At 41.6% G+C, this 27467-nt stretch overlaps 2 protein-coding genes across 15 annotated transcripts in view; both read right to left on the bottom strand.

Annotated features, from left to right (window-relative positions):
• Nucleotides 1–8183, bottom strand: part of trim71 (tripartite motif containing 71, E3 ubiquitin protein ligase) — a 57650-nt gene extending 49467 nt beyond the window's left edge. For both annotated transcript variants that reach the window (XR_005706661.1, XM_040121322.1), the window contains exon 1: nt 6246–8183. Coding sequence is in view for 1 of the 2 variants with exons in the window: in XM_040121322.1 (XP_039977256.1) it covers nt 6246–6980 (735 nt within the window). In the remaining variant the exon portion in view is untranslated. The remainder of the gene's footprint in view (nt 1–6245) is intronic.
• A 4425-nt stretch (nt 8184–12608) lies between these two features.
• On the bottom strand, nt 12609–25413 carry topaz1 (testis and ovary specific PAZ domain containing 1). 13 transcript variants are annotated; one of them, XM_040122300.1, is made up of 22 exons: nt 24981–25072; nt 24804–24887; nt 23241–23335; nt 20286–23151; nt 20145–20194; nt 19622–19725; nt 19048–19094; nt 18892–18956; nt 18678–18736; nt 17839–17925; nt 17465–17522; nt 17094–17245; nt 16809–16901; nt 16596–16711; nt 16331–16394; nt 16053–16224; nt 15822–15922; nt 15348–15513; nt 14621–14773; nt 14020–14223; nt 13554–13740; nt 12613–13446 (listed from the first exon to the last, which is right to left on the bottom strand). In XM_040122300.1, exons 4-22 carry the CDS (start codon nt 22778–22780, stop codon nt 13248–13250), a joined length of 4572 nt encoding a protein of 1523 aa, XP_039978234.1. In that variant the 5' UTR covers nt 22781–23151; nt 23241–23335; nt 24804–24887; nt 24981–25072; the 3' UTR covers nt 12613–13247. The 13 variants fall into 13 exon arrangements, with proteins under 13 accessions (XP_039978230.1, XP_039978240.1, XP_039978229.1 ...); XM_040122296.1 differs by lacking the exons at nt 23241–23335; nt 24804–24887 and having other exon boundaries at nt 12609–13446; nt 20286–22515; nt 23017–23151; nt 24981–25413; XM_040122306.1 differs by lacking the exons at nt 23241–23335; nt 24804–24887 and having other exon boundaries at nt 12610–13446; nt 20286–21018; nt 23017–23151; nt 24981–25413.
• Between the last annotated feature and the right edge of the window lie 2054 nt (nt 25414–27467).

The raw sequence follows: 27467 nt of genomic DNA, 5'->3' as shown, positions 1-27467 counted from the left end.
GTGTGTTACTGGGAAGCCATGCACGTGCACAGCCAGACATGTAGCCATGGTGACAACAATTTAATCTAAACCACAGAGTGACATTTTGTAGGATTATCATATCATTAGCTGTTTCTCAGATGGAGCTGCATATGTATTTGTATGTTGGACAGGGACATCACAGCAAGCAGAGGGCACTCCTTTGATGTAATCCAATTTTCCATTTCCACTTCGGACGCAGCGTGGAATCCTCTGACTGCCGGTGCTTCAGATGAATAACAACTGACATTTATGCTGTTTAAATAGGCCAACATATTCACTCATGAGTGCACATAGCCAATACTACATATTCTTATCAGTGTGCAGCCAACTCTCTTTGCTGCCCAAGGAGTCTTATCTTCCAACTGAAACCTTTTGTTTCACAGGCAATCTTTTTGTCATCATTTCCATCATTTGGGAATCAATGAGGTTCTACAATTCCTGATACTTCCTGTTCCCAAATAATCTTTAATTGAATTAACAATGGGTTAACTCCAAAATCGCATGATGTATCTGTGTGCACCGAACTGGGAGAAAACTCAAGCCAAAGAAAATAAATGTGATATTCAGTGCATGGTCTTCATAAAAACAAAACATAAAAAGTACCTCTCTCTCCGCTACAGTTGAAGTTAAACATGAAGAAAGGGATTTTACACGAGCATCTTTGTCAAAGTATCCTGTCCCCCTTCTTCCAATACTAGAATCTTATCAGATTTGCTAAAACACTATTAATTTGAAAAACTTAATCATGTCGTTTGTATGCATTAATATCCATTACAAGCATCCTGGCAACTGTCAGTGTCACCAACTGAAATGACAACTGTCATCTACAAATTTCATCAGCTGCAGCCAATTAACATTAATACTGTACATTGGTGTGCCCTCTGCAAACAAGTCTGTAGTGTTCAGGCTCGACTAAAGATGTAGAGAAATAAACATCTCACTCTATCATTTTGAAATTTCAACTGAAAGCTAGTGGACAGCATCCATGCGCATTTCAGAAAGACCGAAAGAGTGGTGGCCCTTTACTTTTTTGAAACAATATACCCGAGTTCTGTCATACATTCCCAGACAGGCAGTTAGCAGCTGGGTATGTTCTTCATATATATATCTGCATTTTATTTTCCTCACTTGTCCATATTGTAATTTTATTATCCATATTTAATTTGTACTTTTTGCTTCTCTGTATATACAACATCTTTTGAATGTCTCTCTCTCCTGGAAGAGGAATCTTTCCTCCGTTCCCTTCCTAAAGCAGATGTTTGGGTATTTTTTCCTTATTAACATTAAGACTCTAAGTATAGAAAGTGTCCCACATGCCCTTTGAAGCAAATTTATGATTTTGGCAATATATACTAAACTGATATTACTTAAAATACTGACTATATGTAACAGTGTAGTCCATGAAACTTGTGGATAATACGCATATAGTATCATTTAAATGTTAAAAGTTGAAGTGGGAACTCCAAGATTCAGAGTTGTAAAGCAGCTTACAGTGTCAGTCTATGAAGCTAACGTTTGTTCAGGCTGCTACAATGTAGAGCATCATTTAGGAGTCATCACTCAGATATCATTAGCTTTAAGACTGTCAGACATTACTTACCAGTAATTTGTCACCATTACCAGATGCTAAAGTGCGGAGCGATCAACAGTGTCAGGCCATCAATCAGATATCATTAAGATGTCATCTTACACTGTTAGGCTAGACTTATAGTTAGTCATAAAAATGCCTTTTTCACAGCAGATATTTTAACAGATGGAGCACAGGTGTAGCTACAAACATCAATGATGGTTCCACCATATAATAAACATCCAGAGAAGTAGGGCCCTGAAACTGGACCACCTAAAAGGAATGCACCTATTGTTACTGTTGTTACTTTCACCTGTGCTAAATGTCTTCTCATTGCACCTCTCTGCCAAAACGTGACTATTACCTCAGACTCATGTTTGTGGGCCGAAAGATCCAAGAGCTAAGTGATTAGTCTTTTAATTGACCCTTCACTGAATTTGTTTTTTATTTTAGTATGTCTTTTTGGGCACAATAGACTGAAGTCCACAAGTCCACAATAACATAACAAACAAAATATTTCTGTTGTATAGGTGTTTAAGTAGTAAGCAGTAGGGATGTCACAAGAACCGGTAGTTCGGTATCAAGTAGATGCCAAAATTCTGAAAACATGACGGTACTTACCATAATTACCAAAGGTATTGTAGATGTCAGAGGCACTGGAGATGTGACTCTTCAAGGACTGATGAGAGAAGCATAATAACCCTACAAGTGTTCCAGTGTGACGTCAAATGCAAAGGGAAGGAGGAAGAGGAAGGCAGCCACAGTAACAACAACAACACCACCACCACGTGGAATTGGTGACAGCAAGTGCGGGCACAGCAAGAGGTCCGCTGTGACTTGTATATAAAAAAAACAAAACAAAAACACTCCAGGAGTCACTGCGTTGGATGCGGATCATCAGGGACAAGTTATAGACAACCAAAAGCCAGGATGCAAATAGCATCACAAAGCATTTCGAACAAAAGGAGGAAACACCTCAAACTTCTCTAAGCACCTCAAAAAACAGGCAACCAGATCTGTCAAGGTGAATTCAAGGTGAGTGCATTTCAGTTGTTAACTTTATATTAACACCATGTCCTCAAAATGTTCATATCCTGAAATGTTTCCGTTATTGTTTGCAAAGTGCGAAAACTGGCATCTATTGTAGCAGTGCTCCACACAAAACGTTCACGCAGGCTAATGTTACCTTGTTTGGGCTAACGTAGCTATAGCTCATAATGTGAGCTGGGAGCTCATAATGTTAGTAGGCTATCGTCATTACCGTTCAGTCTGTCAAAATATAACACGGGCTTTTAAAATGAATATTTTCACACCAGCGGTCTGTCACAATTTAGTCAATTTATACTTCTGCTTGCACACTGACTAAATGGAAGGGTGTGTGGTATCGAATTCGGTATCTAGAATAATGGAATTTCAATGGTATTGGTACCGACTACCAGATTTCTGGTATCATGACATCGCTAGTAAACAGTAAGCACTGTCACTACCGATCTCCTGGGGAAAAAAATTTTACTCCCTAACTCCCACTACACAGTCCCTTTAAAAATGTATGAGGGCCATGACAAACCAAGCCGACGTCAAAAAAACCGCCCAGACAAAAGCGGATGCAGCGCCTTGTGTCTTCTGTTAAAAGTTGCACTTGAATACACAGCAAAGGCTTCGTGCAATAAACCACTTCTTGCAGCAAAGGTCTCTGTTTTCCTCTCTAGTAACCAGCTCCCACAACACATACAACTAGATGACAAAAATCTCTTTTCAAGCTTTGCTGGACAATAGCATTCAAAATAGTAACATCTTTTGCAGCTAACGCAACTGTTTAAGACAATGTGGACTTTGAGGCTAAAACAACGGCAGTGTAAACACTCAGGCTGCACTCAAACTTGAGGAAATGACATGTTACTAAATAAACAAGGTCCAAGAAAGACTCCAACACAAAGAAAGAAATGGCAACTCGAGTATTAAGTAAATTTGCACTGGACAACCAAATTGAGGATTAACCAAAAAAAAGTAAAACGGATCAAGAGGATTTCCCCATGACACGTAATTACCAAATATGAAAATCTTAAAAAATGCCAACAGGTCAAAACTATTCTTTCCAACAGACTGACTGGCTATATGAGGAATTTTAACATATGATGGATGTGGAGTTGGGTGACGGACAATGACTCTGCTTGCTCAGTGCTCATAAGTAAAGAAAGACTAGCCTACTCTTGTGTCATTCCATCCCGCAGGGCTGAAGCACAGTGGGTGAGGCATTACTGGGAAATGAAACCCTTACTGGAACTGAACCCACCTATTTACTGGCAGTGGACGGGGGCTGTGGGGGTAGGGGACTGGGCGCTTAATTAATGTTTTTATACTGACGACAAAATTTGTCATTTGATATCGCTGCATTCTTCAGTTCAGCACATTAACCTACACTTAATAACTGTGAACCCAACTTACCAATAAACATCTGACTGATAGTCGGCATATAAAAAGAATAGCCTGTTAATTAGTAACACTTCAAAAAAATAAAATAAAATAAAGACCTTCATTGGTGCATGTTGTTTGAACTCACAACTTTACAGAATACTTCAACACAAGCTCTATGTGTGCTGTTAAATGAAAACTGGTTCACTGCTGCCAAAGAAAGTATTTTCTCCCACCCCTACAAGCCATCCTGCTTCCTCTTAAACCAACTCTTTGCTTCTGGTTCACTCCATATACTCCATGGCACATGTACAGAATCAACATTTAAGTTCACTTGACTAACATCTCGTTCACACATACAGATTCAAAGTAGCACGCTCACTCTTGCCTCTCACAATTTTCAAGCTTGTGATCGTCTTTTGAGTTGATCACTTAAGGTACCCTGTGGAGCTTTTGACCACTAGTGGTGTTATGCAGCAATGTTCTAGCAGAAAGTTCCTGTTTTGGGTAGATATATATTCCTGCTGCTTGTTTCACACAACCTGACTGATGGTGCGAGTAACGTAGCAAGAAGTGCACCTGCAAACGCAAGAAATAAATTGGCTTTGAAGGAAATGCCTTCAACACGTTTGTTAGGCCTCAAGGATACCCAGAATGCATTGTGGTAAGAAACACTAAATGTAAACATAACTTTTGTTAGTTTACAAGAAAACTCCATAGGGCACCTTTAAGTTACATACAAAAATCCCACTGGACAGTTCTGTTCAGTCATTTGTTGCAAGACAAAGTAGTTTATTTCCTGAGCAATGTGTTTCCATGCATTGCTTTTTCTTCCTGTCCCAGTTCTGGCAACTTATTTCACTCACATCATAGGGAATTGGGAAGCTGGTGACTGGGATGATCAGCTTTTCCACCGTTTTGTTTGAAATTTGAAAAAACAAAAAAAATGTAGTTGAGTGGACTACAAATAACCACTAGATTCTGTTTCACAAGGGAATCAAAATGACCGCAATAGGTTATCCCCAGTTTGTTCAACAGAGGACATTTTCATAAAGTCGAAGCTTTCTCAACTTCCAAATGTCACTGGGTTTCAGCATGCTTTTAGAGGTTCAGTTAACAATAAATGGCATCCTGCCACATCTCCAGCGTTTTTCCAGTGACTGTGTACATGTGAACAGGTGATAAGGTGCACACATTCTACTGTAACTTTAAAGATTGATGTGTAACCCAAGTCTGATGATTTGTTATGTGAAAAAGTTGAGTAACTGAATTTAATACAGTGCATGTAAATATACTGTGTGATCTCTGGACTCAACATTTGCTGACCGTACTGACCGCACTTACAGGCCTCATTTTATCAGGCTTTTTTCGATGAACTACTTGAACAAAATTTATTTTATTCACGCGCTTGTGGCCAATAAGTGTACTCTCCATTTGCAGAGCGAACTTCCCTCAGCTCCTCAACAGAAACCAGAAGTTGTACAACAGTGACATTTCGAGACCCCCTACTCGTTCTATTTGTTATTCTTCCTGACCATATTACTACACCAAGAAAAAGGCTGGTTTCCTGTTCTACAGGCCTTTGTAGTTTACATTGCCCAGATTACATGGTCTAAAAAAGAAAAAAGAAAAAAAAAGAACTTTAGGCCCCAGTTCCAACTTGTCTTTCCCATTATCAGAGAAAAGCTAGATCTCCATAATATGTCCATGGATTGGACTTCTAACGGTCAAAGACACATGTGTGCTGTTACTACAGGGGCCTCTCTCTGCCCTGAATGGATGGTGTGGTACAGATTAACCAGACTGCATGTGTCTATGCCTATAAGTGTGTGTGCACATAGGGTCGGTGTGTGTGTAAATCCAGCTCAGCACACGTGCCTGTTCGTCTCCAGGGAACTAGGTGAAGAGCCACTCAGCTCCCTTTGAACCTAAGGCCATATGGCCCTCAGTATGGTTATATACTACACACATAATGCTATTACACTTTAGGAGAGCGTGTGAATGTTTTTAAGTGTGCACATTAAATCGAATGTTATCACATTACCGACACTACCGGAGCAGTAGAGTAGGATTAGATGAGGAGACACCCTAAAATTTGTGAAAATTGATGAAGGATTTGTTTGTGAACATGCATATATTTCAAATTCATTTCTAAAATCTGTTATTTATGTGAATGAAAATATACAACGCTGCTTCTGTCTTTCTAGGGGCAGTGGTTTAAGTTTTATGTTTATGCTCTACTCACTTCAGTGTCATGGTGTTGGCAGAAGCTCATGCGGTCCTGGAACAGTGACAGCAGGGCGAAGTTGTTCTGTAGGGACTGGGCGAGGGACACCGACACCCCTGGTTGGCCCGGGTTGCTGTTGGCATTGACCCGGCCCAGGTGGAGGTTCTCTCCCAGGCACTCGATGAAGTGGTCCTTGGTCAGCCGCACCCGCTGGTGTGCCCGCACGCAGTTGTCGCACAGATATTCCTGGCAGTCAAGGCAGTGGGAGGTGGCTGGGTTCTCCTCATCGCAGGAGCTGCACTGAGGCTCTCCCAGGTGGTGCGGATGCAGCAGGCCTCCATGGGGGTGATGGAAGCCGGAGGAGCCTCCTCCTAAGCCTCCCCGGTGGTGGTGTCCGTTCTTGTTCTGGATCTGCTCCTCAGAGCTCACCACCACGTCTAGCAGGTTGCTGAAGAGGAAGTTGGAGGAAGGCAGGGAGTCCACCCCGGCCTCAGAGATGGACACCTTCTGGTCGCAGGTGGGGCAACGCAGCTTCAGCGGGTCCCCGGGACTACGCTGGCCCTCTAGGCACTGCCTGCAGAAGGCGTGGAGGCAGGGCAGGACATGGAGTCTCCTGGTGGTCTGGCTGGAGGAGGACGAGGTATGTGAGGAAGATGAGGAGGTAGAAGAGCTGGAGGAGATAGGAGCAGAGGAGCCGCACAGCTCCTTGCAGAGCGGGCACGTCTGCAGGTCCGAGTCTGGAAATGAAGCCATCTGCAGCGTTACCGAAACACGGGCTCAGTTTATAACACGGGCAGCAGTGAGGTTGAGGTATTCATCTGGTGACACATCGGCCCGTTGCGTTGTGTAGAAAATAATGTGCTAATTGAGGTAGATTCATGAGGTATTAAAGTCAGCTCAAAAGTGGAAACGGTGCTAAGCGACGTACAGATTTTTCTCTGACCTGATGCAAAACGAGGGAGGTAGCCAGTTCTTCAACGACTGTTTCTGAGGTAACAAAAAGAAAAAAATACTTGCGGTGTCAAGATCAATTCGGGCGTGTAAGGCGTTTTAGGGGGAAGCATCGGCCTCATTCTCTCAAATAAAACGAACAAGATGACAATGCACGATGCTGACGCTTCTGCGGAGACAAAGTGACCGACGGTGCTTCGCTGAGGCTCATAAAATAACCCCGAAACTGGAGTGACACTGGATCGGCGTCGAAGTACTGGGGGATCCGTCTCTCCTCCCCCACCGACTCGGCAACATGACTATGGGGCTCCGCAGCACCCAGAGGATCACCAAAGTGTTTCTAATCCCTTCTTTAAATTGGGTTTTTATTTGTCTGCACTCAAATTTAGGCCCGTGTCGTGGTCGTGGTCGTGTCGGGTGTTTCTCTCTAGTCCACCATCGGGGCCCTTTCAGGCGGCGTCGGGCGCAGCCAACGGTCGCTTGGTAGTCGCAGCGCGAGCCTCGGACCGAGAGAGCGTAAATTATTCATCAAAGCAACGACCGCGTAGCGTGCCTGGGGTCGCTCGAGCATCAAAGCCGAACACAGAGAGAGACCCCAAACATCGGACCGCACACGTCCGTGACAAGCCTCCGTGGGCGAATTCACCGGTCCACCTTGTGAAGAGGGCCGCTTCCAGCTCTCCTTCCCCAGCCGGTCCGTAGGCTGGTCTCCCTCTCGGGCTCTCTGCGTGGAGGAATGCGCAGGGTTTTTCCTCCGGCGCCGCGGAAAAAGGGCGCCCTAAAACCGGGAAAAACTCGGTCCCGCGACCGTATGGACCTTAACCACGTCCCCTCGCTCGGCTGCTTTTGCCGCTGTTTCCTCTCGAGTGAATTAACCTTAACATAAACATGAGGCGTGCGCTCTCGCGGGCGCGTGTTGCTCGGGCTGCAGCTCCTCGAGCCGCTCTTATCCGACTGAGGGGGGAGAAAATGGACCCACTTCCGCCCGTAGGGAGGAGAGAGGCTGAGAGGTGATTGCCGAACGCTCGTGCCCGACAGCGAGGGGGCGTGGTCATGTGCGAGCTAAGCTCACGAGCGTCAGTCACAAATGAGTGACAAGGTGTGCGCACACTTTCCCACCCAGGTAAAAAATTAAACTAAGTGTTTCAACGTTAGAACGGGAAGGTCAAAGGAATCTAAAGGAAAGGGAATGAAATCAAAAACCCCGGAGTCATTTATTATATTAAATTTACTGTTCCCACAGGATACACAGCACATAAAGTTAATTATGATTGATGTTCATGCAGAAGAGAGGGTTTGCTGAACCCCAGCCCTCCAGCTGGAGGACTGGCGGAGGCTAACTGATGGCCACTGAAGTTACTGGACAACCTCTGTAACCAGAGGGCCCCGGAATATTTGCCTGATTTGGAAGCTGTGGTCTTAAGTCACGGATGTGGACAGACACATTTCCAGGACGGTGGACAACAGAGTTGTGTTGTATGTAGCCGACTGATTAAAAGTGTGGCTCGAGGACATCCCCCATATTTTTTTTTAATCTACACTGAAGGTGACAGGAAAACACGGAAAGAGGGAAACTTATACCTTGTGAATAATATTGAAATGAGCCCTTATTTTGTTGTAAAAACGACCAAAATATATACTTATAAAAAGTGAAAAGAAAGGGAATCCTAGACTACCAAGGGCCCATCGCACATTTTTTTTTCATTTAATTTACTACAAAAGAGAAAGGTGCTTAAACCAGTGTGTAAGCTTATGGATATTTCCTTGTAATCAGTTCTCAAGTCCAAGTTCATCTAATCGTTATTTATGTAAGTAGATCCTATAAAACAGTGATTTTATAATGAATTTCACAGCAAAACTATAAGTCCCTGTGGGAATAAACTAAATACTGCATAAACTTTAATGGAGACAGATTAGCAAACTGTGTCTGCATATTGACTAGCTACGTAATGCATCCTCTTGTGTTTTGTATGTATGCATCTCATTTCCTGAACTCTGAATGAGCAAACAAACCAAAAAAGGACCAAGTCGGCTTTTGGAAGTACGCGTAATGGAGATAACCTGCATTATTTCTCTGAAGCACTACCCAGACAACACAGTAGTGAAGTATTCATGGACTGAGAGCCCCAGGATGTGGAAGGGTATTGATCTGCTGTTTTCCCTTCTCTTTCCTCCCTTCTTCCGAAACAGAGGTGGGAGCAGAAACTGTTAAACTGGGAGAACTCATTTCACAACCTCTGAAGTTGTTATTCCGCGGCAGAGGACTATGTGTTTGAGTGAATATGTTACAAAGAAAAGACTGCATCAACACATCACTCTGCTATGTCATTTTACACAATACATCTTTCTCCATATCTATCATCCAACCGCCACGCATCTCAGAGGCACGGCATTTGATTAGAGTACACAATAAGCACATCAAGCATCATTTTATTTATATCCTGGAGAGGAAAATGTCTGTCTCTAGGCTACCCGACATTATAGGAGACATAATAATTGGGCTATGATGAATCAGTTGTACTGTAGTACATCTGATTCATTATAGATTTACAGCCGTGGGCAAAAATTTCCCCTGGCCAGTACATTAGAAATAAAGCTCATCACAATTTCCCAGGGTCTGTGACATCCTCAAGTAGCTTATTTTGCATGAAAAACAGACCCAAACCCAAATATATTCAATTAACTGAAAGGAGGATAAAGCAAGGGACTAGGTCAATAACGAAAAAAATGTATTTTTAAAAACTGTGGGGCCAAGGCTATAGTCTAAGTGAGATCATATGAGACACCTCACTAACTTCATTTGAAACACAGGAAATGTTACTTCATTTATCTCGAAGTTAAAGGAAAGAACAACAGTGACCCAGATGAAAAGGGGAGTCGGTGAGTTGATTTACGGCAACCCCGCAAGGAGAATTCGGAAAGCAAGGGCAGATAGAAGGAAGGATGGCTCGCAAACATGTTAGAGGTTATGATGATATGTCAAACTGAGATAACTTTCCCCCCGATGGAATAGTCCACAGAGCCTTATGTTTCACAAAGGCCTTTCATAGAGCCACTGCATACCGCTGTGGACACAGCTGATCATCCCCTACGATGCTGGCTGCAGAATTAGTGTGTTAACTACTATTGTTGATGTCGGAGGAAGAATTCATTCTTTCATTTGAAAAATGCAACATGATCCCTGGGGTGACTCAGGCTACAGTCTGGAGGGCACTTGAGTCACACAAACACTTCTGTGTTAGGATGATTACCGTCTCTGGATGACATACACATTGACGTCAGTTTGCCCAATACGGTCAGTTTCCATTATTTATAGCATCATCTGATGTTGGCCTCTTGACGATCTTAACATGAAATAACATCCAGACCATGACGGTCTGCTTTTGCTTGCCCCTGAGCTCTTCTCTTAGGACTGTCTCGTAGATTGTTAAGATATGAAGAAAAACAAAATGGAAAACCACTAATGTCAGTAAGGCCTACAATTATTTATTAAGACCATGAATTTATATACATTTATGTAATATTTTGGTCTGTACTTTCCAGTTGTATATAGGAATAATTCCTAATACAGCTAGTCAATTAAAGAACTCTGGACAGAGATAAGTGACAAAAATGATTTATGGATTAAAAAATAATTATGTTTTTGCTCAAATTTATACCTGCTCATTATGAGTTGATGAGCTTCCTCTAGGTACCAGAAGTGGCAGTGTTTGTTGCAGATCTGATCACGCTAAGTGAGACACCACAAAAACGGGTTGAACTATTGACTGTCAACAATCTCACTTGAGTTTATGGAAATAAAACATCTCCCAACAGCCTGGAATCGGATACAAAAACATCTTATAACTAACATTACTGTCTAAGCCAGGCAATAAGAAAATATTCATGACCTTGGTAAATGAAACTGAAGACTTTAAAAAAAACCTTCTAAGGCGTTTTTGAGGGATCTGAATTCAAAGCCTTTTAAGACTTTTCAAGACCCCATCATCCCTTCAGTCCATCTGTCTCCCCACTGTTTCACTGTGCCCGGGTCTCAGCCGGCTGTCCCTCATTTCTCTCGGGTCCTTTCAAACTTGTACTTGTCACACAAACCACACTGTTAGCCGCCAGGGAATGTTACCAGTGTCTTCAGAATGGACCTGAGGGTTTTGAACCTCTCTCTGGTTTTTATAAATGGATTTCAAGTTGGAAAGTCATTTCACCATCAGATGAGAGGGCAGATTGAAGGCAGACTGGATTAACACCGTAATAGATTAGTGTCACGCTTCTCTTGCCTTTGAAAACCCAGAAAAAGATTTGACATTTGAAAAATATCTTCTACAGCTGAAGAAAAATGAGAGAAAGAGCTGGAGAGGTGCTGTCCGGTACAACTATAGCCATCTAGGCAAGTATATTTTTTTCTATGTTTAGCAGCAAACTTTTTTTTTTTTTTTTTTTTTAGGCATTTCATTAACTTGCCTAACATCTGTATCAGTAACTGATCATGCTTTACATTGCTTGTCATCTCACCGTAGTCTTGTACTTCCCCCTGGTGGTTAAGTGGCTCTGTAACACCTTTAAGCGCCTAATGATTGTAAAAACAATTTAAAAAAAAAAAAAAAAAATTAGTTTACTGTAGAACTTTAACTAGACAACAATGTGCTGGTGAATCACCAGAGGTTACATGTTATTAATGGCAATGTGGGTCAATGGCAGCCATGCAGCTAAGCTCTCACCTGTACCCTGAATGCTATTCAAATGGTATAAGCTTCGTTTCTTACTCGGGTGTTCTTCTATGGAGTAGAAAAAGGCTCCCTGTAAATGCAGCTACCATCAGTTGTAATGAAGGCTGGAGAGGTTACTTTTGAATCAGCCGCACATCAAAAACAAAAAGCATACGTTTTTTATCTAGAGTACCATCATTAGTGTTACCAACTGTGAACGCCAGGATCGCCAGGTTTGAACAAGACAATGTGCTGTGTCATGTCAGACTTAATTGTCCGGCATTTCAAAGTAATGCGTTGTCAGGCCATAAGGCCAATCAGTGTCACAGCAGCACGCTCTGCCAAAAAGCTTCGCCCATTCAACTCGGATCAATATGCCAGTGATCAAGCTTCTCCAACCCCCCACACCCACAGCCAGGTGCGACAAACGGAGAGAGATGCACATCTTATAAAAAGGTAAAGGCCACTGGAGCTGACAGGTGATTTGGGTTTACTGCAATGTGGCCAGAAATGGAGTTTCCTGACACATGGATGTATGTACCTTGTCACCAGGGATATGATGCTGATGACTGTGGCAACTACCAAACACAGCGGCATCACATGCGTATCCTCAATACAAAGAAAGACAATTGCACTTAGGGAGTTAGACCAATACTTAATGGTTTCAGTCCTGGAAGTATTGGTTTTAAGAAAAACAACAAAACCAAACTGTTTGGAGCAGAACAAATTTTTTTTTTTAAAAACTTCATATAAAGAAAATGTAAATCACAGCTCTTGAACTGGCAACAATGTTTTGACAATCAGTAAAATAATACAGTAACATAATACTGAAAAAGACTAAACAACATTATAAATATATACCTATTTACACTGAGATGTTATTTACAATGAAGTAAACAAAGTGTAATACTTATAATAAAAATTATGTCGGACTCTGTTTCTTGACAGACTTATTTTTCAAATACTAAATCACAAAAACACTGAGTGACAAATCAGCTAAAAAAACTCAGGAAACAACAAGGAATTAACAACAAAAAAACCCTTAAACATACTGTAAAACAAACATGAACAAAAAGACAAAATCAGCTTTGTAAAAAAAACAAACAACAAACAAACAAACAAAAAAAAGGCGTAAAGTTCTGGCGTCAGTCTTTGATCTTCTAAATTTCTGCTTCCTAGTCAAAGGCTAAATTGAAATATGACCATTAGTGTACAAACGTACAGCCAACAGAAATTCACATGCATTAATTTTCCTGATTTCATTTGTTTGTTTTCCTGACGTCGACTGATGTCTGTGGAACGTAAGCAGTTTCAAGGGAAAGTAAATCAAGTACTTCCAGGGACTGCAGGGGGATAACCGTTCAGGTCAATGCGTCCATACCTCATTGGCCCACAAATGATTGTGGCGGAGCCAGCGTCGAGCAGAGGAAATGTCAAGTGTGAACACTTGCTCCTGTGCGGAGTTAACTGCTTTGTAGTGAACAATTAGTTTGGGCTGAGGGATACAAGCTGCAGAGAGGAGGCGGCTACCAGCTGAGAGGTACTCACTCTCACCACGTTCAGTCCTGGAAGAGGAGGAAGCAGGAGCATCATTTACTGTACATACAGACCACATAATGTAAAGGCGGTTCACTCGGACACACACAAACACACACACACACACACACGTTACCTTTTGAGAGTGATGCTGAGGCAGGAAGTGGTGGTCTCTGAAAGCTGGAGCATGACTGTTGCGTTGACGGTGATGAACATCTCAAAGGCGAGAGCCAGCTCCACCTCCCCCAGTTGGCAGGGGACTATCAGTGCCATGAATCCAGGGGGAGCCGACACACCAGGGTAGTACCCCACACTCAGAGAGTCTGATGAACATACACATTGGTGTAACCACTGAATTAAAAGTTCCAACAACGACTGTCAAAGTCATCCATTTGTATAATCTAATCCAAATCTTTTAAAATGAAATGATAACATTTTTCTAAAAACTTTAGATGGCCCTGATCATCTGATTCAGACCCAAAATAATTCCAGTATAGGGAGCAATGATCCAATGTGCAGATACGATCTGTTTTTCTTAAACTGTCTTTATGATCCACGTTAATCCAAGCGGAGCAGCCGATAAACCAGAAAGCGATACTTACGTCTGAAGACTTCCCGTGCACGGAGCCAGAGGTTCTGCTTGCCCAGTTTGTGTAAAAGTATCTGCAGCATAGCGTGGTCAACTGCCAGGTTTTTAGAGAGCATGAAGTCTACTGAATCTGAGGCTAAAGGAAGGATCTGCCTGTCCACACACACTTGTAGATGGGAGTTAAACAGAGGACCATACCTGGAGATATCAATCAAGTCTGGGGGAAAAAAAACAAAAAACAAATACATACAATCATTTTGAAGTCTGTAGCCAAAATCAAAGTGTTGGGTTTTCAAAAAAATACCATTCAAACTCCATCTATTTGCCCTGCAGTGGGAAGAAAAAACAGGACAAAATTGAGAAAAAGTGAAAAAAATATGTTCCTGATCCCGAAATATGAAGAAGCTGTGAGAAAAGCTAGACTGAAGATGGTCAATTTTTTGTGGGGTCAAGACCCTGTCTAATACACATTTATCTGAATCTCTAAATATATAATGACATGATCGCTGTAAGTTGACAAAACTGGGATTCTTAGTATTCCTGGCAATGACGACAACCCCTTCTTCTGCCTCCAGGTATTAAATCTCTTTAGCTAAAGGTTGTGTTTCTCTCACCGTTCGGCTCTTTCATTCCGGGGAGGTTAGACAGAACTTCCAGTGTGTCTCGGTGAGAGGTTTTCTCAGCCAGACGCATTAGCACTCGACTCCTACTGTCCAGATCCGCAGGCTCACATGGCCATGAGTATGAACTCAGGAACCAATTGTTTTCTGAATTGACAAATACATAAACAAAGACAAACACGCAATTTGCCAAGGCACTGTTTTTGGACAAATTCCTAAAGCACTGGATTTGTATTCAGTCTACAGCCAAATACATGTTAGATATCTAATAATAATATAATGCATTACTAGGTGTTTCCGATTTCTTTCTATTTTCCTTTGGATTCAGCATTGGCAGTGTGCCAGAAAATTATCATATTATAACCCACTGCTTGGTTCCAAAAGTAATTTAAAACGTGCTCAAATTGTATTCATCCCAAGCCAATGTCACAAATGTAGAACCTACTGGGGCTTTGTCTCCAACACCCAAAATCAATCTTTACAGATTTATTTTTACAAGATTTATAGGAAATTCTGACATTCTCCTCCTGTTCTAATCTTGCCATTTTATAATCTTACTATACTTCGTTTTCAAGCACGTTTTTTATTGAGCCAAATAGTGCACATCCACCAGCGTGGAGTTGTGAGAAAACTGATTTCACGACTCTCTGAGTTCTGATGCATTATGGAGTCAGCTAAGCCAGTCAAAGCCACCTGTTTACCCCAGGGTGTCATCGGTTACCTCGGAGTGTGTTTAGAGCTCCCTCCACGCTGCCGCTCAGAAGGAAGAGCTCGGTAGCCACAGTGACCAGGTAGCAGCGTGAAGCTCCATCCTCATTCCCAAACAAACCCTTCAGTGTTGAGTAGCTGACTTTTGAAATGGACAGCACCTCCACCACCCTCCGACCCTACATTCGTAGACACACAAACACACACACACACACACTACAAGGCAATACCCACTTGCTAACATTACTGCATCTTAAATTTGACAGTAGACAAAGATAATCACATCTTTGTATATTTGCAGTATTTCTGTGCTTTCATTACCAAAAAGGTTCCATGTCACCCAGTCCATTCATTATAATATAAAAAGGACATCATGGAGCTGATCTAATTAATTCAAACTTTTGTCTCCGTACAATATGGAAACCAAGTTATTAAAATATAACCTTACTGGCCATTTTACTCATTATTTTCTGATGGGTTTATTTACCTTGGTCCATTGATGTGTTTTGTGATATCTTAACATGAGAGAGACTCCAATTCTGCCTAAAAAACTCTGGATCAGGGTGTCCTCATCTTCAGTCTGACACACTAAAAAATGAGAATAATCAAATCATCAGGACGTATTCCTTCAGTTATCAAAAATTAATAAACAAAAATACGTTTTGAAAATTAAAATACTGTTTGTTTGTTTTCTAAATCTAAAAAAATCTAAATCTACCTGTCTCAGCAAAGGCGGCATAGGGCAGGGACAGCTTATCTTTGCTCTCAGACAGGAGCGCTATGGCAATGCGACCACTGATTTGTTCCACCTGGTTGGGATGTTGGCTGGATTGGCAGATGGACCTGAAAACCTGTCCCATCCGCCTCCAGTCCTCTTGCTTGGTACAAAGCTGACAGACAGAGAATATAAAAGCAGACCTGAGTACAATGACAGATTGAACACAAAACCATTTCATCATAAACTGACAAAAGTAATCCACTGAGTAAAGAACTAACCTCTAATTCCACAATGGAGTGGGCCAAATTCAGGTACTCTGGAAAGGGAGCACTGGTGGATAGCCTTTTATAATAAAACATGAAAATTGTCATTCAGCTGCTTATACTACTCGTCAAAATAATTTTTAAAAAATTTTAAAAAAAATTAAAAAAAAAAAAAAAAAAAAAAAAAATCACACAACAGAATAAGACATATAAATAAGTACTGGTGATAGGTCACTACTCACAGTGTTTGTTATGTGGGAGCTGAGGAAGTTCCACTTACTTGTGGTTGCCAGACATCAAAACAGGTGAGTTTGGATGGACTGTCTGCTGGAACTCGGGGGTGTTTCTTACACAGTCAAGGCAATCCAAACTCAGCACTAGACCTGCACTGGCCATCTATCAAAATGTATGTAAAATAAATTCTTCTGCATACATATTAAAAATACAGATCCTACTGCCATACAGAAAGCAAAGTGTGTAGGAACTGAGATACCTTGAATGTGAGCTGCATGAGTTCAGGTACAGAGCCCATGAGACCCTTCTCTCTCACAAAGTTAAAGAGGGCCAGCAGGAACTCATGGCCGGGCTAGCAAGGGACAAAGATGGGAATAAGTTCAACATCTCTTTTTAAGCCCACAGAGGTAATGAGCAATCTGAAAATGACCATTACAGTGCTCCTCTCCTCATACAAAACAGAACATGCTCTGCCCTCTACTGGACTACAGAGTGTACTGCAACATGACATTATTGTAACGAGATGGATGAAGACCAGACTCACCACTATCTTGTGGGCCAAGCTGACACTGAGGACTGAAAGGACATCAGACACCATGCCGGCCTTGAGCAGAGCCTGAAGGAGTGACAGAAGCACTGGCATGGAGAAATATACTCCTGGTGGGTTGTTCTGGTAGTAGCCTGTAAACACAGCTCCTGAAAGACAAAAGGAGATTGGGAAAATATTAATGGAGAAACAAGAAGGGTACAGTAGATAGACCGAGTAGCAAAGGGTAGGGTTTAAAAAAAAAGTTCAAGGGAAAGTAGGTAAGGACATTAATGCAGAACATAATTTAGGAGAAAACAAATTAACACTGTACAGTTACCCATTAAACACTGTATAAGACAAATTAACTGGATAAAATGAAAACTTACCTGCTTTCTGGAGACACATTGGATTTTTAATGAACCGGGCCACAGTTTCAACGCAGAACTAAAAGAGAGGAAAAAAGGGAAGTGGCTCCACGGTTCTGAAATTACGCTTGGAATTCCAGCTGTGGCAGAGGAGAGTGATGTTGCCACTGTGATCGACACAAGTCAGAAAGCTTTAGCATGAAGCATTACGCCACTTTGAAGTCACCAGCTTTATACAACAGCTCCATAACTGCCTTATAATTCAAAAGTTCGCAGTCTACTCCTCTACGTGACCAAGAAAAGGTACAGTACAGACTCTATACTGCTTCAGTGTATTCGAGGTTTAACATGGAGCGGACAAGCTATCGAAAATTTGAATTGTGCTTTGAGTGTACCTTCTCATCCCCCTCCACAGGCACATGCTGGAATCGACACATCTTGAATCCACAGGAGAGCGATTCACTGAAGTACTGCCTGCAGTACTTAGGGTTTAGAGGTTTAGAGAGAAGTTGCTGCATTACTCAAAGTTGAAAACATCATGTCTGTGACAGGAGAATATACAACAAATCTTGAACAAACAATTAAAATAACGACATCTCTGGCCACAAACTTCCTGCCTCTTACCCTTTATACATCAATATTATAATTTCTGAAAAATGGATCTTAATGCAAAATCACCAGCCTACAATTAAGTTTGTTACTGATCTCAGTTCTATTAGGTTTAACAAGGTTAAAACTAAATTCTATAAATTCCAAGATATGAATCCATAAATTAATTAAATGTGCACTTAATCTTAAAATACTTCCATTATTTATTCTCCAAAGTAACTGTCAAAATTATTTCCAATTTCTAATCAATAAGCAAAGACCAGGCATATCATTTCTATTCAATTATGCTGTGCTATCATTTAGGATTTAAAATTAGATGTGGCGCTCTAATCTTTCACACAATTAAAAGAATTAAAAGACTACTGAATACAAAGTGCAACAATAGCTATTTTTAATTATTTAATTATTTATTTATTTTTAACTTGGCATAGAGAAATCCCAAGACTATCGCTGAGCATCTCAGTTAAGAACTCTCACTTGAAAATAAGAGCCCAGGGTTAATGGGTGAAGAATTTGGGAATTTGAAATAACTATAAAATACAAGTTAAAGCCAAAAAATATGTTTATAAATAAGATCATTATTTTTGATACGACTTTGATGCTCTCAATTCAACTGAATACTCACAGCATTAGATTTCTGGCGCCTAAAGTCTGTCATGTTTACTGGGGTTGTGATCCATGGCCCTGTGCAGAGAGCAGAGCAGTAAAGGGAAAGCCCTACACAACATTTCATGTTGGCAATTAAATTACTAAAAGGGGTTTTACTTGTGCAAACACAATGCAAGTGACACCACTTTAAAAACTTTAGTCATTGTTTATGCTGTTTTCATTTCCCTCACCATTTCTTACGGTCATAAGTGGGGGGATGTTATGTGGGGAGTTCACTGTCTGGATGGGCTGATTCCTATTACAGTACATAAAAACAACGATTATCAAAACACTGAAAGTCTGAAAGAGCACACGAGTTATTTCATGTGACGTGTGCAAGCAGGTACCTTTCCAGGCCTCCGTTTACACGATTGTCGTCGTCATCGGACTGACCCTGTTCAAAAACACATTACAGACTCAACATTATGCAAAGTACTTCTTGTTTTAGTAACTGAACCTGTTTGACCAAGAATGTCGTCCATTACGCCATTACTTCAGACATGACATCTTATCTTAATGCAGTGCACCCAATGTTGCCGTACCTGTAGTGCACGGTTTCAGTAATTCATGAACGGGGCATTATGAATTCCTGTGAAACCATATGCGGATGAAGCGCAGACTTATTTTGAAAAGTACACAACAACATTTATTTTTTGATAATTTTAGTTATCTTTTTGTAATGTTAGTGTGCATCATCCTCTCATCCTCTCTCTTTTCATTTTGAACTTTTATTTTGGAGGGCAAACAGAGCATTTATGCAAGAGAGACCCTGTCGATGCTCTGTTTCTTTACAATTGCAAGGAAGTTACGTTGCTCCATGGTCTGTTGCCTTGTAATAAAGTGCTGAAAAACTGTCCTGGGAAGTCAGTCCTCGTCCACTATATGACACAAGGCAGAGTTACTGTAGACCCACTACATTACCATGTTTCTGGTTTGCTTGTCTGTGGCAGGCCACGTGTTGTTTTGCATTTTGGAGGAGGTGGTGCTGCTACACTGAGGTCTCCAGGGTCTGCTATTATTCTCCTCTGTAAGATAAACACAAACAATGAAATCTCAGGATCTTTGGATAAAATACACCACATTTAAGAAGATTCCAGGGTAAATGTACTTTATTATTTAAAGAAATGTGAGCTACACATCAGTTGTCAAAATGATGTATGCTGTGTATCCATACAGTATGTAGCTCAGTCCGCAAGCAGAATTTACCATCAGAAATACATACTAAATATGTCCATTTCTGTTGTTTATAACTTTTTGCATGCTGTGTTCCGGCTTCATATGTCTCATCATGGCTCTGTTTGCTCTTCATTTGTGTCTAATAAGCCATTGGCTGGCTAGGAAATCCCCAGTACTGCCAGTACAAGTTAGCAGCCAGCACCACATTATCTCACAGAATCTGAAATATACATTATATAATGGATTCTGACTGGTGCACTAGCCATACCTGTTATATTATGACTGTCACAGGGAAAATTTACAACAACTGGTGTTGATCTGAAACACAAAAAAACACAAGTTTCACTGATGACAGACAGCACAATTTATCTTTCACTATGAGGAGATGTCAACAAATAGGAAACCTTACCTTTGTTCAAACTCCAGTGATGCAGCATCTATCCTTGGCGATAGTGTTTTCACTGCTCCAGTCAGTCTGGTTTTTAGGGCTTCACTGACCCTCGTAGGGCCCAGTTTCAGCAGGCTTTCCTCAGGTAGGTTTTCAAACAGCTCTGGATCATCCTGGATCACATCGACAAGCAGGATGTCTTGTTCATAGGCTGTGAACTCATTCAAAATGCAGGGCTGAGCATCACCAGCTGCTTCTGCTTCAGTTTTATCCCTTTCACTGCCCGCTATTTCAGATGGAGTTGATCCTTCATCTCTAGAAGAACATGGCTGTCCCTGATCATAGCCGGGAGAAGAGCAGCGTTCTGTAAGAGCACCTGAGGTAAGGTTTGCCCTTATTTTAGGAGCTGAGGGAAATTGTTCAGAACTTCTGTTACACTGTTCCACATCATCTTTGTAATCAGTTTTATCGTGGCTTTCCTCTTTGATACCATCTTTCACATTTCCAACAATGATGTGAGAAGTTGGAGTTTTCCGTATTGATGAGACTCCCTCCAGTTCTTGATTACTGTGTCCTTCATGTTGGTGGTGGACAAGATACTCTTCGCAGTTTTGACGATTGCCATTACCAATTTGTGGCATGTGATGTCCAGATAACATGTTTTGCTTGCTGGGGTCTTTCTGTATCTCCTCCTCCTCTTCCTCCTCATCTGAACAGCATTGGCTCTGGGGCAGGAAGCTTGAAAACAAGTGCCCTTGAGGTGAAGTGACAGGAGAGAGCAGTGGTGGAAGTGTAAAATCATTTGAGTTAGTTACTACACATTGTTCCAAAGCAACAGGAAGGTTCCGGTTACAGAGGTTTGTATTATAATATGGCTCCAGTTGTGGTGGGCTCATGTCTGAGAGAGTTCCTTTATCACTCCCTTGCTCATCTTGAGGAAGGAGGAGGGAGGATTCACATGAATGAAAGAAGTCGGAGTTGTGTGAGGGAACAGATGAAGGTCTGGGTGACGAACAACACAAAGTCATTTGGGTTTCTTCACAGTAGAAGAATGGTTTTTCTACAGCTTGGATATTATGTTTGGGTGAGGAGGATGTTGATGAAGTGCTTGCAGAATGAGCTTCAGCCAACTCAAGCCCTTTGACTTTCTCCAGTAGAAGCGATGAAGGTGGGAGAGAGGACGGTGTGGCTGAGAGGCTATTCAGACCACCATGTGTGAAGAGAGATGACATGGGAGACAAAGTAGTGGCTGTTTCCCAGTCACTCAAGCCCAGTGCTAAGGGGGAAGGGGTAGACATGGAGCTGTCAGTTTCTTGACCATTAACTGGTGTAGATGAGGCTGAGACTGTGTCAGTGCCCAGCTCTCTTCCTTGCTGACTTAGGGTGGAAAGGGTAGCCTTATCTGAGACCAGACTGGCTAGCGTTTCTTCAGCCTCCGTCAAGTTAGGTGCAAACTCCATGTTTTTGCTGTTTGAAGAGTATGAAGACATATTGGCATGTCTTTTCCCATTTCTCTTGGCTATAATGTGCTCCCCATCCTCTTCTTGCTTCTCTTCATTTTGATGGCAAACCTGATGGGTTGTGTCTGAAGAGGGGTCTGTTGGTGCATTTGGAAGCATGTAATCGGTTCGGCTGCTCAGTGGACCTGACTGATTTTGATTTTTTGGAGAGTCACTGTTATTTCTAGCTGATGGATGAATAAGCTCCGCTGGACCGGCTATAGTGCCAGCATGTGCTGTAAGGGTGCGGTCGATGTTAGAGAAGGGCCAAGACATGTATGTCCGTGCACAAGTAAAATTTATTTTTCTGCAATACACCCTCACTCTCTGGCAGGTGAATGACTCTAGTTCATCTGTGTCCACCTCATTCCTCTGACAGAATAGTTCTGATGACATTTGTGCTGCATCAGTTTTTCTGGGTTTGCCCATCTGACCACAAGGTTTCTTGTGGACACAGTTTTCTTTTACAGGTGACCGATAAGTGCTGCAGCCCCCAAATTTAAGTTCTAGACATGACTGACTGTCATTAGACATCTCAGAACATGTTTTCTCATTGTCTATAAAGCAAGTTTTTGCTGTGTCATTGCAAATAATGCTTTCTAAGTCTGGGGTGGAAAGCAAATTCCCATCTTTAACGCTATCCTCAAGCTTTATTCTTTTATCTCTGTAAATCTCCACTCCCAGCCCAGGATCCTCCTTGACATCTCTGTCCCACATGCTAGTCTTGCACTCCCTCTTGTTTGTACGTTTACCTAATAAGAAAGAAGCAGAACAAGTTGCAGAGGCTTCACTTGGCCGGCCCTTGGGGAAATGATATGTGGTATGACTGGATAAAATCTCTGCATCTGTGTGTTCTCTCAGGTGTCTCTGGTGTTCAGTCAGACTCTGAGACTGAGAGACGCGCTTCTCAGACTGAACCCTAGGACACAACTTGCTATTTTTAGCCAGAGCACTTTCCTCGTTTTTGTGTTTTTCATGCCCTAAACAACCAGGCACAAACCGAAATCCAGCTCTCATGTCCTGTTTGAAGCAATGCACAACCTTGGTCTTGAGAACATCCGGTAACACATAGCTACAACGGTGACTGCACACATCACATTTTTGGGCAATGTCACAAAGCGTCACTTTCGGATTCTGGTCTATCCACACGATAATCTTCCTAGAGGTCTCAGTGACTGGGTTTCCTTTCTTAATCTTTAACTCAATCGTAGACTGCTCTGGCCCTGGGCTACTGCTTTTTTGCCTTTGCTTACCCAGTGTCTTCTGCTGAGGGGAAATGTATTTACAGTCCCCACAGAGACCGCAGCGAGAGGCTGTGAAAGCTCTTCTCAAAGACCCTTCTGAACCAGCGAGTCCAATGGGGCTTGGGTGTGTATTCCTATCAATGTCTGCAAGTGGAAACAAAAGACAGTCAAAGGGTGCAAAACTGAAAGAAACACTCACCATCTGGATTATTTAAGCATTCAGAAGACACAACCTATCACGGTGACAAGGTGTTTTTTTTGTTGTTTTCTTTTTCTTTGGTTTATGGATTCCCGCCAGTGTTAGCCCCATTTGCAGCCATCTTATCCACTGCATGGGAGACAGTAGATGAGAAAAAAGCTTAGGGAAGCAACTGTGTTGAAGGTTTTTCCCTCACAAAACTTAAAAATACAGTTTGAAAACATTTCCGATTAAGCATGAATTTCACACTTGTGTAGCTTCAAAGGGCAACAATGAGAGCATTCCACACTTGAAAATAGATATAGCCACATAAAGGTGAGATTTATGCTTTATTGGAAGTGTTTTGAAATAATGTTTTACAAGAAGAAGGCTTTCACTTATGAAGACTAACTGTTTGGTTTGCCAAAAGTACATCTGGTTAACCTTCCCAGTTCCAATGAAGTGCAGCACAGACACTTCAATAAGATTTCCAATGGGAAGTATCTGAGACTGTCTTCCAAGCTGTGGCTCAAACAGTCCAAAATGGAGCCACACCAATTTATAGCCAAAACCATCACAATAGGTTTTTTTATCCACCCTTTCACAATATGATAGGTCTAAAAGAGAACTGGTTAGGTGGAGAATATTACACCACCCCAGTGGAAATATGTAAGCTTTTTTGCAATATTATCATCAAGCAACTAAATTAATTGAATTGGTAAATCCAGCTCACTCTGACAGAGCCACAACAGACCAACTGTCCAGCACAGGGGCTTCCCGAAAGAAATCTAAGTAGAAAACCGCAAGGGTCCAAGACAGTAGTGTGAACTGTGCAGAGGATCCCGGCAGATCATGGCAGTTCATTTGGACTGATCTGGAGGGTGTTTCCTCACCGCTATTCATTAGCAGCCAGCTAGTATCTTGTTCAAAACCGTATTAAATGATATCTCCGGGTGGTAACTGCTATTCACTGTGGTCCTTGGCGCTAAATTTAAACATCCCCCTTGATAACAACTAAAATACAGCATTTCAGGTAGTTCGGTCAATAAAGACAGGATTTAGCCGCGCCGTTAGCTTAGCATCTGACACGTTCCTCCAATCGTTGCAAAAAAAAAAAAAAACCCAAAAAAACAAAAAACATTTAGTTAGCCAAAAGTTAGCTAAAAGCTTTTACCTATCAGACTATCCTCAGTTTAAAAGATATAAACTGAAGACCAATCCAAGTAATTTAACACACCAACTCATGGTAAATCAACTAACCAACCTTAAGCAATAAAACAAGTACGTTGCACTTCACTTGACGCGTTCCCGTTGGCACTTGTCTGTTTGCAGCGGCCAGTGGGCCTGGCCTTCATTTTACTCCGTCTCTACCTCCGCCCCTGCCGCTTTTAGCAGCCCGGGCAGCAATAGTTCTGCCATCAGTCTTCCCTTGTCTGAAGTGACATCTACAAGACTAGTTACCCGCACCACACTTAACGTCCGACTCTGTCTGTCTCTTCGGGGGGTGGGGGGGTGTACCTACTCATCCCTATTTTACAAGACATTTTTGAGATTTCGCCCCTCGGTTTCACCCGGGACCTGCGTCCGTTTAAATAACGCACTGTCTGGATAAGCGTACCTCAGTCTGAGGCTGAAGACCTTTCGGAGGCGATCCACCTCGCATTCGCTCCTAGCATTCGGTTTGCTCTGGTGATAGTTGCATCTAGGGCAGGGTCCCTCATGTTTAAACACCATAACTATCATTCACTCTGCATGACTGTGAAATATTTTCTCGTTCTTTTTACTTTCTTCGTACCTACGCAATTGTCCTCCGGCTCTCCTTCAGTGATGTTTCTGGCCGTGTGTGTCACACTGTCGGGGCCCATTTGGTCTGTTAAAGAACTCTGGACGGTCTCATTGCTGTTAGGGACGGAGGCGGTGTCTTTCCCTGACATTACTTGAGAATCTTCTTGTTTTTCCTCCTGCTGTTTGGAGGCAACTGTAACATTATTCGGCAGGACTCGTCTCCGCCGCGGCACCAGTTTCAAACCAACAACGTCTTTTAACGCGACTCGGTTGAGTTTGACCTTGCTAGAAGACGGGAACATGCTGACAATTAAAAAAATGTGACAGTCGAAAGTTGTGAATAATACTTTCTTCCCTTAGTTCTTATAAAACGTGCTTTCGACTGAAGTATAAACCTGCTGTGAAACTGCGTCTACACTAGAGCCGGACCTGACGCTAATCTTTCCCTGCTGCTCAAATTTATAAACTACAAGTTGACATGGGAACTAAGGTGTGCTGGCCGCACTGCGCATGCGCGAAGTGTTACTCCTTTGATTTTTTCTTTTTTTTTGCTCTCATATTCAAATATGTATTTATTTCATAGCCGACCAACACACACACTGACCCTGCACATTAAAAACATAAAGTTACAAGCCTTTCACTGTGTTTTAATGGTGTTTGGGGTATTTATGTTCATGCAGTAGATTCCTATCACGATACACTGTTGGCTAAACAATGTCATTTATGTCCCTAGTTTAATCCGTGGTAAGGCTGCCAAGCACTAATCTATGAACGAAGTGAATGAAAGTAATAAAACATGAACGGAAGAATAAAAAGTGTCTGGGTCAATAAACGAATAAATAGAGAAACAAATAAACAAGACACAAAGATACAATCTAACTGTAGAAGCATTAGAAGTGGAATATACAACCCAAGAGTGACAAAGAAAAGGAAAGCTAAAATGAAAATAGATTTACAGGGGTAGGTATGGAACATCTAAACTATAGATATTTCATTGAAAAACTCTCTGTTTGTGATTATAATGATTATTTATCACAGGTCTGAAAATCTACCCTTGAACTGTTATGAGATGTACAAAAAATATAAAACTGATGTAACTTCTACAGTCAAGATCTCATACTGACTATTACAGGGACAGTGCGGCCTTTTATACAAGTATTGAACAGCGAATTAACAGATCAAAGTGGTGCTGGGATTCAGTTGTGCTGGACAAAGCGAATAATACCTTTTTTTTCTGAATTGACTTGAGGCGATCATTTATGGCTACAGCAGCCGAAGAGCATGCTGTAGCTTTGGTTGGAACATTAAAGGTATTGTCCTATCAGCTACCGTTGCCGCACTGATGTGTGCACACACTCGTGCACAGCTGGTCAAAGAGAACCTGGTATATAGTACATCATACATACATAGAAATAGTCAGATATGATAAAAGCCTAAAATGTGAAACAACAGAATATTTTACATCCTGCTTTGTATTCAGAGAGAGAAGTTTTTCTTCTTTACCTGCTCAAATCTTGAGGTGTGGGTACACTTTTCTCCTTAAAACATAATCAAGGACATGCACTGCTGTAGACTATAATTCCACTGTCTGCAGAGGGAGGACCCAATAACTTGTACAAATATGCTCAGGAAACTCAATACAAAGTGGAACTTTTGCAACACTGCATCAACCTTTGACAGTAAGTTAATGACGTCTCTCCTGCTTCGTCTGTCTGGAGAATCACAGCAGGTTCGTCTCACTTATAGATATTAAAGAAATTAACATGGGGTCAAGAGCTGAAATACAGGGCACAGAAAGGAGGATTAAACATTCACACGGGGGAAATAAAATTCAGGATTTTTAACAATTACTGTCCCCCTTGTTCCTCACACTTCTTATAAAATGTACACTTCAATGTCAACAGGAAACGGTGTATTTTGTGTGTGTTTCAGTCGGCCTTGCAGTGTAGAACTACACGATCGTGTGTCGTCTCATATTTGAAAAGACATCAGTTTGTGCTGAAATTTGAGACTGCTGACAGCGCTCATCATAGGAGGGGTGGGTGAAGACATCCCTCACACCCCACCCTCACCCTAACACCCCTGTCCTTAAATTCACTACCTGTGAGTCAAGCCATCACTTTTGCTTATAATGGAAATGTCACTTTATTGCTTTTATGCTTTTATTTTTTAGTTTAAAATGTAATAATTAATGGAAATGAATGGAAGAAATGTATGTTGGGACCATCTGAATTTTTTAAAATCCTTGTCAAAGTCCAAAAATGGAGCCTTGTTGGAGTCCATTGTCAATACATTCCTGTCTGTTAGGAACACAACTGTACAGCCATTATTTGTATTTGGTGTTTTTAAATGTTCTTCATAATTTACTGTCTGGAAAGAGTGGTTCCAACAGTCTGTGATGGGCAAGTAAACATTTTCTAACAAAATACATCTTCAGAGCTTTATTTAGCTTCCATATTTTCCTTTTATTCTCATAATTGCTCGACAAAATTGAATC

The sequence above is a fragment of the Xiphias gladius genome, chromosome 24 (assembly GCF_016859285.1).
Source record: "Xiphias gladius isolate SHS-SW01 ecotype Sanya breed wild chromosome 24, ASM1685928v1, whole genome shotgun sequence".
Classification (NCBI taxonomy): domain Eukaryota; kingdom Metazoa; phylum Chordata; class Actinopteri; order Istiophoriformes; family Xiphiidae; genus Xiphias; species Xiphias gladius.
Note: the sequence above shows the minus strand (reverse complement) of the source record. Positions and strands in the feature narration are given on the sequence as shown.